This window comes from Mesocricetus auratus, unplaced genomic scaffold (assembly GCF_017639785.1).
Source record: "Mesocricetus auratus isolate SY011 unplaced genomic scaffold, BCM_Maur_2.0 Super-Scaffold_100024, whole genome shotgun sequence".
Lineage (NCBI taxonomy): Eukaryota > Metazoa > Chordata > Mammalia > Rodentia > Cricetidae > Mesocricetus > Mesocricetus auratus.
In genome coordinates, this window is record NW_024429205.1 from 29,801,959 (window position 1) to 29,821,367 (window position 19,409).

The 19,409-nt window shown below is 43.0% G+C and overlaps 1 protein-coding gene across 16 annotated transcripts in view; it reads left to right on the plus strand.

Moving 5' to 3' along the window:
• The window catches only part of Arhgef33 (Rho guanine nucleotide exchange factor 33), a 130,370-nt gene that overhangs the window by 19,927 nt on the left and 91,034 nt on the right, over nucleotides 1-19,409 (plus strand). For 15 of the 16 annotated variants that reach the window (XR_005870871.1, XM_040730992.1, XM_040731000.1 and 12 more), the window contains 2 exons: nucleotides 12,318-12,427; nucleotides 14,379-14,428. Coding sequence is in view for 15 of the 16 variants with exons in the window: in XM_040730992.1 (XP_040586926.1) it covers nucleotides 12,403-12,427; nucleotides 14,379-14,428 (75 nt within the window). In the remaining variant the exon portion in view is untranslated. Of the gene's footprint in view, nucleotides 1-1,818; nucleotides 1,910-12,317; nucleotides 12,428-14,378; nucleotides 14,429-19,409 lie in introns of all 16 variants that reach the window. The other variant, XM_040730988.1, reaches the window with a different exon arrangement.

Consider the following 19,409-nt stretch of genomic DNA (forward strand, 5'->3'; position numbering starts at 1 on the left):
TATTTTTTGTTCATTTATTTGTGTTCCAAATAAGGACATTGAAATGAGAGGGTTAGGAATTTGAACATATTTAGACAAACTGTATTATGGATTTACTTGAGAAAAGGTCTCATTATATAACCTCACCTCCCAAGTGTTGGGCTTACGGGTGTGCAGCGCCACACCTGGTTAGTTCAGCCCTGGACCCTTTCAGATTTCTTCCTCGCATCGGTTGCTTGTTGGTGTGGGGCAAGGGTGCACAAGGACAGTTTGTAAGTTTCTATCCTGGTTCTGGACCCTTCGAGAAGGTCTGTCCTTTTCTCTTTGTTCTGAAGCCAACTATAAAATGCACACATACTTAGTTATAGTCTGGTGTGGAGCACATGCCCATGTTCTCAGTACTCCAGAGGCTCAGGCAGGAGTCTCACTGACAGGTCAAGGCCACCCTGGACTACAGAGTACAACCCACTCTCTAAAAGGATAAGGTTGGATTCAGGATGCCTTAGTCTGCAGAGGTCATACATGAAATAATGATGAAACTAATGAAGAGTGTACACCCTTGTCATTGATCAAGAAAATTTTGTAAGCTGAGTGTGGTGACCTCAGTCCTCGGGAGGTGAAGGCAGAAAGACAGGAAGGTCGAGGGCACCCTTGGCTGTAAAGAAGTTAGAGGTTAGCCTAGGTTAGCTGTGGCTGTCCAAGACTGTATGGGTCTCAACCTTCCTAATGATGCAACCTTCTAATTCATTTCCTCTTGTTGTGGTGACCCCAACCATAAAATTTTTGTGCTACTTCATAACTGTAATTTTGTTACTGTTATGTATTGTAATGTAAATATCTGTTTCCTTCCTTCCTTCCTTCCTTTCTTCCTTCCTTCCTTCCTCCCTTTTTTTGAGACAGGGTTTCTCTGTGTAATAATCCTGACTGTCCTGGAACTCTTAGACCAGTCTGGCCTCAAACTCACAGAGATCTACCTGCCTCTGCCTCCCAGGTGTTGGGATTAAAGGTGTGCACCACCATTGTGAAGCTAATATCTGGTGGTCTTAGGTGACCCCTGTGAAAGGGTCATTTGATTCCCAAAGAGGTCTCAACCCACAGGTTGAGAAACACTGTGGGTCTAAGATAATAAATAGGACATTTTCATATTTAAGTTTATGCTTCTGGATTCTAATAATTAGTTAGAAGATGGTCCTTGACTCAGTGAAGAGATATAACAGTTTAAAAACACCAAGACTCTATGTTGGTGGCATTAAATCCTGGGTTTGATACCCAGCACTACATAAAAAGAGAGGTGGTAATGTATATCCATAATCCCAGCATTTAGGAATCGGAGCAGGATTGGGAGTTCAGGGTCATCCTCAACTGCACAGAGAACAAACTCAGCAAGGCACACTTCCTGGAGGCCATGAGGTGTAACTGCCCTTTGAAGGTGAAGGGGACTTGAGCTGGGAGAGGCTGGGGGTTTCAGGCAGGGACCTGTGAGGACTGAGATCCAAGGGTGGCCTGCACATGGCTTGTAGATGATTACTTTGAAGGAAGAGGGTGTAGTATCAATGACCTGAGAATATCATTGACACCCTCCCCTCCCGGGCACATAGACTATGACCCTTGTTTCCAAAGTCATAGATCTTCAAAACTGTCTAGATATCCAACTTCTGGAGTCTGCTCACTGGACAGTAGTGGGAATACGATCATACTGAAGACTGGATTTGACTCAGTTTCTCCTACCCATCCTCGAAGTGCCAAAGGCAGATCCAAATTGGATGTCATTTTATTGAGTGATGACAAGCCTCTCGGGAGAGGCAGCAGTAACCTGGTTTTCCTTCTCACCTAAAATAGGCCCTGGTGACTGATGACCTATTTTATGGAGTGCACTGACTCGGCCACCTCACTTGGGACCTGGAGTTGTGCAACCTCTCTGCTTCAGCAGGTGGAGTATTTCCCCAGGACTGCTAGCTTCTCCCAGTGGGTCCCCACCCGGTGGAGGGAACTTTCCCTAGAGGCCAGGACTCTCCCTCCGCACATCAGCAGGGGACCTCAGCTGTCCCTCTTCACCTACAGGTGACCTTACCAAGGTGCTGCCAAATCATGTTTTGTTTTCTGATTAAATTGATGCTTATCCCTCTCACCCCCATTTTGATGAATCCAGCTGGACGTTTGAGAGACAGGGACTGAGGAAAGAGGAGCTAGTGTGGGAAGAGATGGAGAACACCTTCCTCGGGAACCACTCAGGCTCTCAAAAGTCACTTCGGAGCTGGGCAGTGGTGGCTGTGGCAGCTTAGGCCTTTAAGCAACATTCCTGGGCAGGGAGAGGGGAGCAGAGGCAGACGGAGCTCTGTGAGTCTGAGGCCAGCGTGGAGTGCTAGGACAGACGGGGCTCTACAGAGAAACCCTTCCCTGGAAGTAGAACATCCTGAATTCTGATAAGGTATCTATCTCACCAGAGGCTTAAACACATACTTAAACTCAGTCACTTCAAGGCAGGCACTGGCTGATGAGAGGAGGCCGCCGTGCTTTTCATCCTGGCTGGTTTTGACACACATTAACTCAACCAAATTACCCAGTCCCAACTAAATAAAATACATAATGATGGAGTAGGATTGGAAGATCTGTGACAACCCACCTCCCCGTGTGAAGAATGTTGTGCTTGCTCTGGAGGCAGAGGCAGGAGGATCTCTGTGAGTTTTTAAGACAGCTAGAGCTACACAAAGAAACCTTGTAATGAAAAACCTAAACTAAAACTAATAAATCAACAATAAATAAATAAGCTACATTATCTTTGAGATACCCTCATTTAAATTTTTTAATTTTTAAAATTTTCATGTGTATGAGTGTTTTGTCTACATGTATATCTGTGTAACATGTTTGTGCCTGATGGCCACAGAAGCCAGAAAAGGGTGTCATATCCCCTGGGACTGGAGTTACAGATGATTGTGAGCCCTCATGTGGGTGCTGGGAATTGAACATGGGTCCTCTGAAAGAGCAGCCAGCACGAACCCATCTCTCCAGTCCTCACGATATGGTTATTTTAAACACTGTGTACCTACATATGTGTCTTCTCTCCTTATTATATGACTTCCAGGGGTCACACTATACCTTTTTCTTTCTTTTATTATGTTGATACTGAATTATGTGCTCAGATTTATAGATATATTCTAGAAAAATGTATTACAGTATTATATTTTTGTTTATGGCAGTTTATTTAGAAATTGTGAGAATTTATAAGTAGATTTATTATCAGAATCCTAAAATGTGCTTTAGTGATTTATATATATCTTATTTGCAATGGATTAAATAATAGTCATTGTTATTTTTAAAACCTTCCTGTGATATTGTTTGGACTCATATCTTATCTGAGAGGATAGATAACTGGCTGTCCCTCCCCTCTCCTCCTCCCCTCTGCTGCCTCCCCTTACCTCTCCTCAGGGTCTTACTAGGTTGACTGGGCTGACCGTGAACTCAAAAGCCCTCTGCATCAGCCTCTAGAGAGTCCAGATTACAGGCATGTGATCCTAAACGTGGCTTGACCCTCTTTTTCAATCCTTCCCACAGTTGTTCTGCTTAACTTTTCTTCAGCTTTTAGAAGAACCAATTCCTGAATGCTTAGAAAATAGCCTATTTCAGGTAGCTTTTAAAGGTGTGTGGACAGTGTCAGGTGTGGTGGTGTGCTCCCGTGATCCCAGCACATGGCAGGCAGTGGCACAAGAGTCTGACCTACATAATGAGGTTCTGTCTGAGGATATACAAATGAAAGAGATTATTGATAAAAATTTACATTTGGAATTGACATGTGAAGCAACCTTGTTTCTAATTTAAATTTAAAAATAAATAATAATAAATAAAAATTACATTTTACCAGCACAATTCCATATTCTTTTTTTGTTTGTTCATTTTGTTTTTCAAGTCAGGGTTTCTCTGTGTAGCCAGTTTCTCCGTGTAACCCTGGCTGTCGTGGAACTTGATCTGTAGACCAAGCTGGCTTTGAACTCACAGAGATCCACCTGCCCCTGCCTCCCAAGTGCTGGGATTAAAGGCGTGCGCCACCACCGCCTGGCTCTATTCCATATTCTTTGAGCTGGTAGGTGCGTGTGCCGTGGTACAGCATATGAAAACAAATTGCTAGAATTAGTTCTGTGCTCTCACAGGTGGCTTTTGTAGCTGGCACTCAGCTCATTATCAGATGTGGTAGCAAGCACCTTTACTAGCTGGCCCCACTGTCCCACTAGTACTCATCCCTAGTCTTTTCTTTCTTAAAAAATTCTTTTTTTAAAGGTTTTACTTTATGTATATGAGTGCATTATCTGTCTGTGGGCTTTTAAGGCAGAAGAGGGCACCAGATCCCACTATGGATGGTTTGTGAGTCACCATGTGGTTGCTGGGAATTGAACCCAGGTCCTTTGGAAGAGTAGCCAGTCTCTTAACCACTGAGACATCTCTCCAACCCCTCCAGCAATTCTTTCTTTTTCTCTTAGTATTTTTCACTCATCACATTTGTCAGACTCTTTTATTTTTAAAGCCATCCTATTCAATCTGTTCCAAAGAGCAAAAAGGTACTTGGGAGGGTGGCTCTGAGTTTGATGCCTGCATGGGCTCCATGTTGAATTCTAGATCAGACAGAGTTCCATATCAAGATCTTCTCTATCAAAACCCAACAGCAACAAAAATCAAGGAATCAATGCTTTTTAAAAATGTATTATTTTGCAGTGTTAGGGTTATACATACTTTTTAAAATGTCAGTCTGGGTATTTCTGTGCTCCCAAGTGTTGTGAAATGAAGCACTTAAACACACAGAAGAATAGAAAACTAACCAACATGCTTGGCTGTACTTCCTGTGTAGTTAGGGCAAACATTCAATGCTCCATGATGTGTCTCGGTCTGTGTGAAATAAGTGGCACACATTGTGCCCACTGGTGACCCAGTACAATGTCCCGGTTGACTCTGAAACCACAATGCACACTCAAGCCAGGGCTATTGTCATCAAGCAATGTTGCTTTAGATGATAGAGGGGGAAAAACCAGATCACAAAGTTTCCTCAATGTTTTAGGCAGTTGTTGGACATCACAAAAATTATATAGGCTTGATCATGTTTGCAGGTTTTGCCCTGATGAATTACTTTGGTTTCAGGAGAAATATTTCCTTGGCACCCTTCCCCCAACACAAAAAATCCTTATTCTATTAAAGTAGAAATATGCACTAAAGACCCATTCAATAAAGGACACTGAAATGGAAATTAACTGAAGTCTGCTTTCAATTAATTTCAATTCCCTGAAGTGCCAAAATTTCCATTTTGGTCCCAGCAGTAATTGGAAAGTAATAGGCAAGCCTGGGTGTTTTAAATCTTATGTGTATGTGGGGGAGAAGGATGCACATTCTAGGTCACTCTGGGGGAGGGCCAGGAGAGCCTCTCTCTAGTCTTCTGCAGCTTCCTGTTAATTTTACTATACAATTTTTCAGTTAATTTCATAACAGTATGACTGTCCTTCTAAGGTACAAGTTTCCATGTTTCTGTTTCTCTATATTGACAATTTTAGAATCTTTGCTTTTGAACAGCAGTAGAAATAGATTTAAAGAGAAAATCTTTTCCCAAAATTACCATATCTGAATCAAACAAACATACAGATGGGTGGGGAGACATGGGAAGTGGGACCTGGAGTGCTACGGCCTCTGAGCAGCCCCCAAAGTATTTGGGCAACCCTGGTAGATCTGGAGCTGTAGCTCAGCTGGTAGAGTGCCTTGCTTGCAGAAAAGACCCAAGTTTAGTGCTCAGGACTACAGGAACTGGACGTGGTGGCACATGCCTATAATCCCAGCACTTGAGATCTAAAGGCTGTGGATCAGAAGTTCAAGGGCACCTCCAGCTACATATGAGTTTTAGATCATCTTAGAGAGATGGGTCACTTGTTAAGAATGCTTGTTGTACAACCACAAGGACCCTAGTTCCTATCCTAGTACTCTGGTAATGAACTGAGGTGGACACTCAAGACTAACCCAGTGTGGTTGTGGGTAGAGACAGATCTCTGGGGCTTGCTGCTGCCAGTCTAGCATAAAAGCAGGAGCTCCAGGTTCAAGGGCAGTGACAGAGGAGGGGTAGCCTCCTGCCTCTGTCTTGGCACTCACACACTCATACAAAGACACATGCATCCATACCAGACATATAAATAACAGAGACAGAGTGACATGGACAGAGATCAGTCCTGGAGATCTCAAAGAGTGCAGGGTGGAAACCATTGCTTTATATAGAGATCAGCATGACTAAAACCCTAGAAGTATTCCCTCACAGGTCTGCCAAAACCTAGATGTATGTTTTAAAGGCTAGCACTGCAGTTGTGGAGATGCAACAAAAAGAAGGGCATGAAGACTGGCTAGGGGCATTTATTTATTTCATGGAGACAGTGATTCAAAGGCTATCAAAGTCAGAGTAAAGAATTCCAGGGGACTAGGGACATAGCTCAGTGGTAGAGCACTTGCCTCAACCTGAACCTACATTGAGCCGAATCCCTAACATCACACTAATTAACTAATTAATTAATTCCTGGGCTTAGAGAGTAAGGGATTCTCAGTACAGAATGGGCAGCTTACTACAAGAGAGATCTCAAGGGGAGTTACACAATCGGCACAAGACTTTTTCTGGAAGTCATGCTACTTTCCCATGTGATCTTGCTGCTATTCTCCCTTCAAAATGTGCTTTTCAATCTATATTCTTCATCAGCGGGAGCATGTGCTTCAGTGTAGAAACTCCATCCTGGAGAGCTGGGTGCGATAGTGCATGCGTGTAACCCTAGAAGGCTGGGTTGAGGCAGGGGAAGCATAAGTTAGAGATAGGGATACATTTATTTCCCGTCCATGATGACAGTGATAACCAGGTAACTATTGTGAAAATAACGGGGAAGACAGTGATGTTACACTTCTTTCTTCTTTGTTTTCCAAGACAGGTTTTCTCTCTCTAGCCTTGGCTGTCCTGGAGCTCACTCTGTAGACCAGGCTGGCCTTGGACTCACAGAGATCCACCTGCCTCTGCCTCCCAAGTGCCTGGCTTAATGGCGTGAGCCACTACCACCAGACAATAAGTAAATATTTTACATTTCCATAATTAACAAAGTAGTTCAGTATGATAGGTGAACGCAAAAGTAAATATATATATATAAAAATAGAGACTACACAACCAGCTATATATATAAAAATGGGGAAAATATCACTTAAAATATTGATAATGAGGTAAGTGTAGAAAGTAGTTAGTAAATTTCACTTAGAGGCACAGGATCTTTGGGAGTGGAGCAATGGCTCAGTGAATGTAAGAGCACTTGCTGCTCTTCCAGAGTACCTAGGTTCAGTTCATATCCCCATATGGCAGCTCAGAACCAACATAACTCCTTTTCCAGAGGATATGACACCCTCTTCTAACCTCTTTGAGCATCAGACATGAATGTAATACACATGCATACATGCAAGAAAAACACGCATCTACATAAAATTTAAAAAAGACCTTAAAAAAATTACAGGCTCTTGGCCAGGCATGGTGGCTCATACTTGTAATGCCAGCACATGGGAGACTGAGGCAGGAGGGGTACCATGAATCTAAGGGCAGGAGAGGCAATGTACTAAGTTCCAGGTCATCCTGGATACATTGTGAAGTACCATGTCAAGAAACCAAAAACCTTTAAAAAAAAGGTACAGAATTTAAAACAAGAAAGTTATGAAATAGTGTTGGAAACAAGAAACATAATCTGTGAAAATGGAAAGAATTGCAATGCTCTTGGATAAGATCTTGTTTGCTTGTGACAGGGTCTCACTGTGTAGCCTCAGCTGACCTGTAACTTCCTATATAGACCAGGTTGGCTTTGAACTCATAGAGATCTGTTTATCTCTGCCTTCTGAGTGCTGGGACCAAAGAGTGTGCCACCTCATCCAGCTTGGATAAGATCTGGGAAAAGAACATTCCAATTCTCCCAATTAACTTAAAAATCTGATATACTCCAATGAGAACTTCCATTTTTTAAAAATCATAGGTAAAATGTTTTTGGACTTCACTTGTTAATATGGTAAAAGAAAGACCAGGAAAAGTGAGTTATAAAAAATAATAGCTTAGCCGGGCGTTGGTGGCACAAGCCTTTGATCCCAGCACTTGGGAGGCAGAGGCAGGCAGATCTCTGTGAGTTCGAGGCCAGCCTGGTCTACAGAGTGAGTTCCAGGACAGCTTCCAAAACAATAGAGAGAAACCCTGTCTGTAAAAACCACACATACAAAAAAATAATAGCTTATCTCACTAAGTAATTTCTAAAGGTCTACTTTTATGATTTTTTTATTATGCATAACTGTATAGGTGTGTGTAAGTGTGTGTGAGTGGGTGTATGTGTATAAGAGTGTGTGAGTGTGTGTGTGTGTGTGTGTGTGTGAGAGAGAGAGAGAGAGAGAGAGAGAGAGAGAGAGAGAGAGAGAGAGAGAGAGAGAGAGAGAGAGAGAGAGAGCAGGTGAATGCTGATGCCAGCAGAGACTAGAGGCACCAAGTTTCCTGGGGCTGGAGTTACAGGTGGTTGTGAGCTGCCTGATGTGGGTGCAAGGAACTGAATTCAGGTCCTCTGGAAGAGCAGCAAGTGCTCTTAAACTCTGAGCCATCTCTCCAGCCTCTCACCAAAAATTTATTTGTTTACTTTTATTTTATATGCATTGGTGTTTTGCCTGCATGTATGTCTGTGTGAGAACGTCAGATCTTGGAGTTACAGACAGTTGTTAACTGCCATGTGGGTTCTGGGATTTGAACCCCGGTCCTTTAGGAGAGCCGTCAGTGGCCTTAACCACTGAGCTAACTCTCCAGCTCCTTACCAAATATTTTTAACACACTAAAGACTATCTACAACCTGTGGTTTGGAAGCAGTGATGGATAGCTAGTTAGGTAGGTAGGTAGATAGATAGATAGATAGATAGATACATACATACATACATACATACATACATACATACATACATACATAGAAGAAAGAGACCACAATAGATTTCAAATGTATGTGGGAATTTAATGTTACAAAAATTGAAATTCAGTTCTATGAAGGGACAAGATGACTCCCTTAACTTGTGCAGGTACAAGCTTTACATCTGGAGGGCCCTGGTTTGATTCCAAGCATCTATATGACTGCTTACAACTGTTTGTAACTCCAGTTTCAGGGGGGGTTCTACACCCTCTTCTTGCCTCCATGAGCATGCACACATGTGGCACTCAGATATACATGCAGGCAGAACACACATACAGGTGGAATGAAATAATAATTTAAAAATAGATGGTAACATTTAGCATGTGATCATATAGCCTTATATGTAAAAATCAAATGACCAAAGGAACAGATAATTTACGGAGCAACAAAGGTAACCCATTAGTAAGCACAGAGAGAGACATTCAGCCGTTGGAACTCAGCAGAAATAACTATGAAATAGCATTTGCCACTCATCTGCCTGACTGACAAGAACTTAAAATTGTTGTTTCCTATTGGCCAGAAGGAAAGGCACCTCATCTGTTAAGATTGCTTGCTGCTCTTCCAGAAGATGCGAGTTGGTTGGGTTACGGCACTTATGCCAGACTGCTCACAACTGCCTATAACTCCAAGTCTAGGGGATCTGACACCTTCCTTTGGCTTCCTCATGCACACATGTGGCTTACATTCCCAGAGACATAGACACATAAATCAAAATGAATCCTAAATCTACCAGCTTGCAATGTCTGTGCCCTGAGGCTTTTCTTGGGATGCTGTTTGCAGTGACAAAATAATGGAAATAAAGGGAATGCCTAACAATGTAGGAATGATCACCATAGCTCATTCAAACCACGGAATAGCAAGCAACCAATAAGGGTAACTTTCTCAGACATGAACTAATAAGTAAGTCTAGGGATATCTTTGTCATCCAGCAAGTGAGAAAGGTAACATACAGAATGGTAGAAAGCAAGTCTTCAATGGCAGCCTCATCACACATGTGAATACACACATGTGGATACTCAACGTGGACACATGCGTTTGGACGTGGTCTCGTGAGGACAGAGAAAGGTGTGGATGAATAGCAGACATGGATGTCAACAGGGATTCGGGAGGAAATGAGCATAATAAAAATAAGGCATAAATAATAGTGATCCAATACTGAAATTAGATAAAATGCCATGCTATAAGGTAAGAGGAAACAGTAACTAAGAAATCCCAGGTTATTGATGCAAAAGATTGTCAGACATTAGAAACAAAAATGATGACAGCTGTTTAAATAGAGGCACTATATGTGTTCCCACTGTACTTTCCAAGTTTTGTTTTTTTAACCAACCATAGCACTGAGATTTTTTGTTTTGTTTCTTGAAGACAGAGTTTCTCTGTAGCTTTGGAGCCTGTTCTGGAACTCGCTCTGTAGACCAGGCTGACTTCAAACTCACAGAGATCTCCCTGCCTCGGACTCCTAGAGTGCTGTGATTTAAGGCATGCGCCACCAACGCCCGGCTGTGTGTGTAATTTTATAATTTACTAACTAAATCAGGGTTTCTGACTTCTATTGATCAAACACCTTTTTTCATATCTTGAAATCAGTGGTCACACAGACATGCATATGTGAGTTTTCTGACACCGTAGCTCTGAAATATACACGTTTTCCCTCTTACTTAGGACATGGAGTTTTGTTTGCCTGTTTCCAATTAGTTACAGGTCAGAAAACTAAATCCTCAGATGTAAATTATCTATAACAATTTGGTTTTACATATTTCAAGATTCTCCCCCCCTCCAATAGCAGCAGAATTACACCTAACAATAATTTAAAAATTGTGTGGAATGGGTTCAGTCAGTAGAGGTCTTGCCTAGCATGCATAAGGCCCTAGGTTCAATCTCCAGCACCAAAAACAAACAAACAAAACCAAAACATCCCAAACAAAACCTGGGTATACTGGCACATGCTTGGAATTCAGCATTCAGGAGGATCAGAACGTCAAGGTCACCTTGACTCCATAGTGTTTGAGGCAAATCTGAATACATGAGACCCTTTCTATGAAGGAAAAACAAAAAGCGTTTTGCTCTCCGTCATGTGTGCATCAACCCTGAAGTGTGGGAGACCAGGAGAGCCCGGCACCTTCAGTCTCTGTAGTGGAGGCTCATGAGGTGGAGGCATTCATCAAAGACAAGAAAGGGTTAAAACCCTGCCGGGGAACTGCAGATGACTAAGCGAGGCCGGGTGAGCATTCTCTACTCATGTGTTAGACTGTGTTCTGAACTTGCAACTTCGTGTCCAGTGGTCACAACAGCAGCTCACATTTGTTAAGCTGCTTCTGGGAACAAAGGAATCACCTGAAAAAGGTGAAATTGGTTAATTGCCCTTCTTTCTTCCTTCTTAATGTAATTTTCCTAAACAGCAACTTGCTAGTAAAGCCAGTAAGTCTTTTTTTTTTTTTTCCTCTTTGAGACAGGGTTTCTCTGTGTTGTTTTGGAGGCTGTCCTGGAACTCACTTTGTAGAACAGGCTGGTCTCGAACTCACAGAGATCTGCCAGCCTCTGCCTCCCAAGTGAGTTCTGGGATTAAAGGCGTGCACCACTACTGCCGGGAAACCTATCATATTATAAATTCTAGCCGGGCGTTGGTGGCGCACGCCTTTAATCCCCGCACTTGGGAGGCAGAGACAGGCGGATCTCTGTGAGTTCGAGGCCAGGCTAGACCGACAGCCTCCAAAACAGAGAAACCCTGTCTTGTAAAAACCAATAAATAAATAAATAAATAAATTCTATAGTTACAAATGATATTTGCTGGCCAGTGAGATGGCTCAGTTGATAAAAGCACTTGCCGTAAAAGCCTGGTGACAAGAGTTTGGCCCCAGGCCCCATATAAAGGTGGGTGGAGAGCCTGACTCCACAAGCTGTCCTCTGTGGCATCGTGGTATGTACCCTTCCCCAATAATAATACATTAAAACATCTCCTCCCTAGCATTCTCTGCCCCAAATTCCTGCCTAGCCCTTGGCCAATCAGGTCTTTATTAACCAATGAGAGCAATACATATTTACAGTGTACAAAGATTGTTGAATAGAAGAGATCGCCCTGCCTCTGCCCACTGAGTACTGGGATTAAAGGTGTGTGCAAAGTTTTTGGATTCTAGACATTTGTGAGCTGTCATGTGGGTCCTGGGAATTGAACCTGGGTCTTCTAGAAGAGCAGCCAGTGCTTTTAACTGCTGAGCCATCTCTTTAGCATCTGACTTTAAGTTAGGTTTACTCAGTTTAATAATTCATTCTTCTGAAATTGTTTAGCTTTCCGCTGCGCATGGTATGTAAAAGCTAACCCACAGAACCATCTTCAGCAGTACTACCAGGGACCCTGTATTCTTTGATTGGCAGGTGCAGGGAAGGGGCGGTGGCCGGATCCAGGACGAGGATGATGCAATGCTGAAGAGTGAGCTGGAGGAGAGAAGCAGCAGGCACCATGGAAAAAACCAAAACAAAGCAAGGTCAGAGCTCCATCTTGATTTTGAGCTGGGGATTCAGGAAATATTATTCAAATATTATTTTCCCATCATCACCTTGAAAAACACAGACTTGCTGGAATGAAAAAAAATGCCATTGATATAACATATGACTTGAGTCCTTCTCTTTTGCCTCAGTGATGACTTAGACATGTTGTAGGTCCATTACTCTAATAGACACCCAGAACCTTCTAGACCTTCCTAGAAGAACAAGGGGATTCCCTTTCCATTGTTTACTTACTAGCAGAAGCAATATATAGAAATTACTCTGTTATTGTTTCCAATGGAAAAAAGCAGCCATAGGGCAATCAGTGTCAAATTTAGGCCTGAGGTCCTGCTCCATATGTCTCAGGCTTGGTTCTTGCCATCTGTTTAGACATAGTATAAAATGGGCTAACCTGTCCTTACTCAAGCTTTTATGAGGAGGTTTGGTAATCTCAAACCACTGGGATTTAACAGAGAGCTTCTACCAGGTACAAGGTCTAGACTGAGGTGATATGATAGCTATGACCTTACCATACGGAGGCTGGCTCTTCTAAGTAGGGTTTTCCATACTGGTGTGTGTAAGGAGAAAAATACACACATGCACACAGCTAAAGACTTGCAGGCAGGAGTTTCATGAGAGTTGCTTGCGTCTTATAATGTGTGTGACCTTTGTGCAACATGACCCTCCATGGGAGCAGCAGTAAAATACTCTGAAAGACAGTTTATAAGCCAACCTGGTTTTCTCCCTAAGTTGTAAGTGATTTTTACAGCCATCAACCCCGTATTTCCCTGTGACTCCACACTCCAGTAGTGGCAATAGTTTTCTTTCTGCCTATAGTCTTCCAGAAACTTCCCACTGACAATTCCTTCCCATCAGCCCTCCTGCCTAGTTGGGCAAGAGTCCCTCTGCTGACTGTGGCCTGAGATGAGGGCAGAATGTAGAATTTGGCAATGATTGTAGAGAGGTAGAAGTAGGAACATTTTATGTTTCTTCCTGAGATCAGTACAGTATAGCCAGGCACCTATGTGGGTGTCATACCTCCTTTTTCTGTTGCTATTATATAATACTCTGACAAACTTGAGGGCGATGGGTCTTATTTGCTCATAATTCCAGATTCCAGTTGATCATGGCAGGGAGGTCAGACAGGAGGTGCCTGAGAGAACTGGTCACATTACAGCCACACATAAGAGCAAATGTATATGAGTGCATTGCCTGCATTTATGTTTGTGCACAGCATGTATGCTTGGTGCCTGCAGAGGTCAGAAGAGGGCGTCAGATCCCCCAGGACAGGAGTTACCGACAGCTGTGAGCAATCATGTGGGTGCTGGGGACTAAACCTGTGTCCTGTGCAAGAGCAGTAAGGGCTCTTAATCACTGAGCCATCCTTTCAGCCCCTTGTGCTCTCCACAGTATACAGTCCAAGATTTCCACTCTGCTCAGGGAGTGGCGCTACCCCAAGTTAACTGGAGTCTTTCCTCATGAATTAACTTAACCACAACAATTCCAAGAGGACATTCTCAGAGGCCAACCCTAATCTAGACAGTCCTTCACAAGGGTCCCCAGAGGTTTGCCTCCAAGGTGAAGAGTTTACAGTTACTACCAACTGTAACCCTGGCAAAGAACAGATGTCAGCTCAGATCAACTTCAGTCAGCCCTAAGAATGTGAGGGAGACACCCCCTAAGGCATCCCCTTCTAATCGGTTAATGATTGCTGATCTCTGAGTTTGGTAGAGAAACTTCTCTTTGATGGCAAGGAAGGGTTTTCTACTATGATAATTTTGTCAGGTAGGTATAGTTTGGCCATTAGGATATAAACAGCATCACAGGCACTAGTTTAGTTGTTTTTGTTCCAGAGGACCTCTGGTGTGTTTATCCTTCCATGTACCCAGTGAGAGTAGGCCAGGCACAGAGCGAGTTTTGGCGATTGAACAAAGCTCTTTCTTCCTGCAGGAGAGAATGAACATATGCCGGTGAATAACCCTTCCACGCAGATTTATCAGGTAACAAATACGTTATTGTGAATACCATCATGTGAATAGCACAGCAATTTTTAGCGCTGAAGTCCTTCCACATGTGTCCTGATATTTTTTCTCTTAACAAGGCCAAGGGACAGGTAGGGCAAAGGCGACTCATGGTATTACTTTGAGAGAACTGCTTGTGAGAGGAACAATTATTCCAGTTGTAAGATGTAGCATCTATCTCCACACTGGATCTACTTTTCTTGCTTATACTACTGTCACTGTGGCCATCACACCAGGCAATTAATAGCATTGTCATCAGAGAGGACACAGGTGTGGTGGTGCATGCCATAACCCTAACACTGGGAACTTAAGACATGAGTTTAACAAGTTCAGGGCTAGCCTATGTTATGTAGAAAGATCTCTCATGATGGTTTTCTTAATTACACCCTCCCCACCCCCAGGAAGAACTGAGAATTAGGAGTGTTAGCTTTACAAACATTCAAGTACGGTAACAGGAAAAAAAATTAAGTTCATTTTAAACAATGGCAATGATTAGATTCTTTACAAAGATAATCAGGACAAGCAGGCTGCCCCAACTCCACAAATAGAATTTATTTGGCTTCTATCTTCCAACAGAAACTGAATTGAAGTTCTATCCTTAGCAATCATGATGTTTACAGTGCCATGTTATATCTGGTAAAGCAGTCTGAGCTTCATGCTTCTCTTTAGACTTATAGGTTGGGTTTTTAGGCCCTTTCAAGCAGGAAGACAGGAGTCCAGGGGAACAGACAGCTCAAGGGAAATGTTATTTAGATTAGTTGAGTTTAAATGCTGGTAAAGGCAACACGAAAGCTAGCCCCCAGAAGCATTTTGCAAGAGTTGATTGCTGTGGGCCTAACTAGAGCGAGCCAACAGCGGGAGAGAAAAACATTGTTAGCTGTGTTGCTCTTAGACAAGCAATGGGAGGGAACAGAAGAAACAGCATCTTTTCAGTGTCATTCATATTTGGAGAATAGTTATGTGCAAAATCTATTGCTTAGCCTAATGGGAAATTAAACAGATGAAACATACTTCTGTGTTTGTTTGTTTTTGAATGTCCACAACCTTGAAAATACATCAATACATCGACAAATGGCTCATATGAGGCATGGTTTTGAAAAGGCTACAGTGAAGGCATTGATATAGTTTAGTAGGGCAGAGATGGGTTGTTAACTGCAAGACTTGAGCGATGTACCCAAGGACAAGCCAATCACTGGACAGTGGACACTAAGAAAGACTACTTCTGACAGGGTGGCCATCTTGAGCAGAGCCTACGGCAGAGGTAGGTCTCCTCTGATGTGATACCTCACTGGTCCAAGGCCTCTAGATGCCTTCTGTGCTCACCCATAGTCTCCTCTTACCTGCCTCTGGCCTTTGAGTGGGTGTAAGTGCCTCTTTAGAGCCAGGTATGATTTGAAATCTATTATAGATATGTGGGTTGCTCCCTCGATGTTTGCTGAATTTAGCTGCCGCGGGGATGGCCTCATTATCTCACTGCGTCACAAGAGCATCTGTTCACACTGGAGGGCTTGGAGCCGGGAAAGAGCGTTTGGTCTGTGTGGTCTCTGCTGTGCCCATCTTTGTTTTAAAAGAACATTTCCCAAGTTTCCTAATTCCAAGCAACTTTTAACCAAAAGAAGGAGGGGCAAAGAAAGAGGGCAGAGGGCAGGGAGGTTAGGTAACTATAAGAAAATATGATCTGCATTAGAAGGGACAACAGAACTGAAAGAAAATGTGAAATTTCAATAATTTTCTCCATTTTTTGTAGATTACATCCCTTGCAGATGTTATTACATTAACTTGATTTTCAAAAAATTTCCAAGTTGGGCAGTGGTGGTGAAGGTGGATCTCTGAGTGTGAGGCCAGCCTGATCTACAGAGTGAGTTCCAGGACAACCAGGACCACACAGAGAAATCCTGTCTTGAAAAAAACACTCAAAAAGAAAAAAAAATTCCAGGACAGGACATAGTGGCACAAGCCTATAACACAAGACAGAGGCAGGCAGATCTGTTTAAGTTCAAGGTCAGCTTGGTAAGCAGAATGAGTTGCAGGCTAGCCAGGGTTGCATAGTGAGACCCTGTCTCAAAATCTTCATTCCTGTCTCCTAACCCAGAGTATAAACTATAAAGCAAGGATTTAGTGGGCTTTGCTCTTGGTATTCTTAGCACAAAGCACAGTGCTTGGCATATAATACATAGTAAATTGGAGTTGGACACGAGCGACGATCTGGAAGGAGTGTGCACCTCTTCACGCTACGGTGTCTGCTGCAATCATTCAGTCTGCTGGGAGATAGTGTTGGGGAAAAGGAAGACCTTTGTGGTTTGTTCTACTCAAAACAAACTTCAAAGTGTTTCTTAAAAGGTTAAGTAGGAAAAAATCCCCTGGATATGGTGGATAGTGGCACAGATTTTAAACGCAAGCACTGAGAAAACTGGGGAGACAAAGGCAGGAGGACCAAGTTCAAGGGCCGCCTGGGTCACATGAGACCTCGTCTCAACAGAACAGACAATCTAGGAAGGAGTTAGGCAGCAGACCTGAGGCTCCCTATAAGGGAGAACATTAATTGGCATAGCTTGCAGTTAGAGGTTTAGCCCATTATCTTCATGGTGGGTGACATACAAACAGCCATAGTGCTGGAGAAGGAGTTGAGACTTCTACATCTTGATCTGCAGGCAACTGGGAGTGAACTGAGACACACTCCCCTAGCAATACCACGTCTACTCCAAAAAGCCACACTTTCCTTGGGAGCCATTTTCTTTCAAACCACCACAGTACTGATCGTACAAAACACCAAGCTACACAACCATAGCATATATACAAAGGGTCTGGCTCAGACCCATGCAGGCCCTGTGCTTCCTGCCTCAGTCTCTGTGAGCCCCTATGGACCCTGCCTAGTTGAATCTGTGGTCCATGTTCTTGTGGTATCTTTGACTCCTCTGGCTCCTATAATCATTCCTAGTCCTCTTCTGTGGGGTTCCCCAAGCTCTGCCTTATGTTTGGCTGTGGGTCTCTTCAACTGCTCCCATGGTTGCTGGATGAGGCCTCTCTGATGATGACTGGGCAAGGCACCGATCTATGAGTATAACAGAATATCATTAGTAATCGTTTTGTTGACTTTTTTTTGTTTGTTTGTTTGCTTTTCGAGACAGGTTTTCTCTGTAACTTTGGATCCTGTCCTGAAACTCATTCTGTAGCCCAGGCTGGTCTTGAACTTACAGAGCTCTGTCTGCCTCTGCTTCCTGAGTGCTGGGATTAAAGGAGTGCACCACCACCATCTAGCTGACTTTTTTTTTTAACCAGTCATGTTTGGTTCTATCTGGAGTCTCTGGGCTATCCAACCTCAGGCCTCCTTTATTGTTGTTATAAGTGTCTTCTCTGTCAACAACAGTGATGATACTGGAATACTTGCTTCTCAGTTGACCATAGACTTCAAGCAGACTCTGCAATGGGGGGCTTCTATTCCTTTCCCCATCCGTATGACTTTCTGTCTTCCCATGTGGCCTCAAAGGAAGTTTAAAGAAGTAAGTTGTTTGTTCAAAAAACCTTTAATTGAATAACTACGGGCCAGGTTCATGGTGTTATCCTAGCATGTCTGTTATCCCAGCACTTAGGAGACAGAGACAGGAGGATCACAGCAAGTTTAAGACCAACCTGAGTGAGTTTCAGGCTAGCCTGAAATATGATATAAGGCCATATCTCAAACAAACTATGGGAATTAGTTGTGTATTGTCAAAACTGATCCTGAAGGTTGTTATGGGATTCGTGCCTGGGTCCCGTCGCCGCTTTAGCCCCCAAAATAACACAAGGAAACTCTATTTGTTACAATGCTGTCCACCAATGTCCAGGGCTTCTCATTGCCTAGTTCTGTCTTAAGTATTAACTCATGACTACTAATATATATATATATATATATTTCTATAATGTCTTTTTTTTTTTTTTTTGGTTTTTCAAGACAGGGTTTCTCTGTGGCTTTGGAGGCTGTCCTGAAACTCACTCTGTAGACTAGGCTGATCTCGAACTCACAGAGATCTGCCTGCCTCTGCCTCCCGAGTGCTGGGATTAAAGGTGTGCACCACCAACGCCAGGCCTATAAGGTCTTATCTTACTGAGAATGTCAGGCTAGTGCATTCTCTCCTCCCAGGATCACATGGTGACTCTCTATTCTTGACTACATTTCCCAGAATCCACCTTGACTCCTAGTCCCACCTATCTTGCTTCCCTATTGGCCAACAGTGCTTTATTTATAAACCAATAAGACAAACATATACATAGAAGGACTTCCCCTATCAGAAGGTCATCTGGGATCTGTACAGCCTTGTTAAACATCAGTACTTTCTGTATTGAGGAGAGTGGTTAGCTCCAATTGTCTGTGAATTCAGTAAGAGAAATGTCTACACAACAGCTACACCTCACTTTGAGCAGCCCTGTGAGAAGGACCTGTAGGTTATCTTTCGTGAGAGCAGCAGACAAGCGGATGAAATGTTTCTTCTCAGTATTAAATTACTGGCTGCTTAGTTTGAGTTTTAAACACAACATCTTTCTCCTTTCAAAATCCTTCCTTTCTTCCTCTCTCTCTCTCTCTCTTTCTCCCTCCCCCCTCTCTCTCTATCATTCTTCCTTTCCAAGACAGAGTTTCTCTGTGTAGCCTTGGTTGTCCTGGAACTTACTTTGTAGACCACACTGGGCTCAAACTTACAGAGATCCACCTGCCTCTGCACGCTGGGATAAAAGGTGTGTGTCACAATGCCTGGCTAGGCACAGCATCTTTGAAGATCAATAAATAGACCTAAAACTGGAAGATGGGGTTGACAGAAAAAACAAAAACAAAAAACCCGGTTTCCTTGTCAGTTAGGTTAAAGAAAAAATAAAACAATTTCCTTAGCATTTTTGGCATCATGTGGGACCCCAACATGTTTGGAATCTTGCTCATATTTATCAGGGATTATAAGAATTTTACATGACTTGTGGAAGTTTCCAAAAT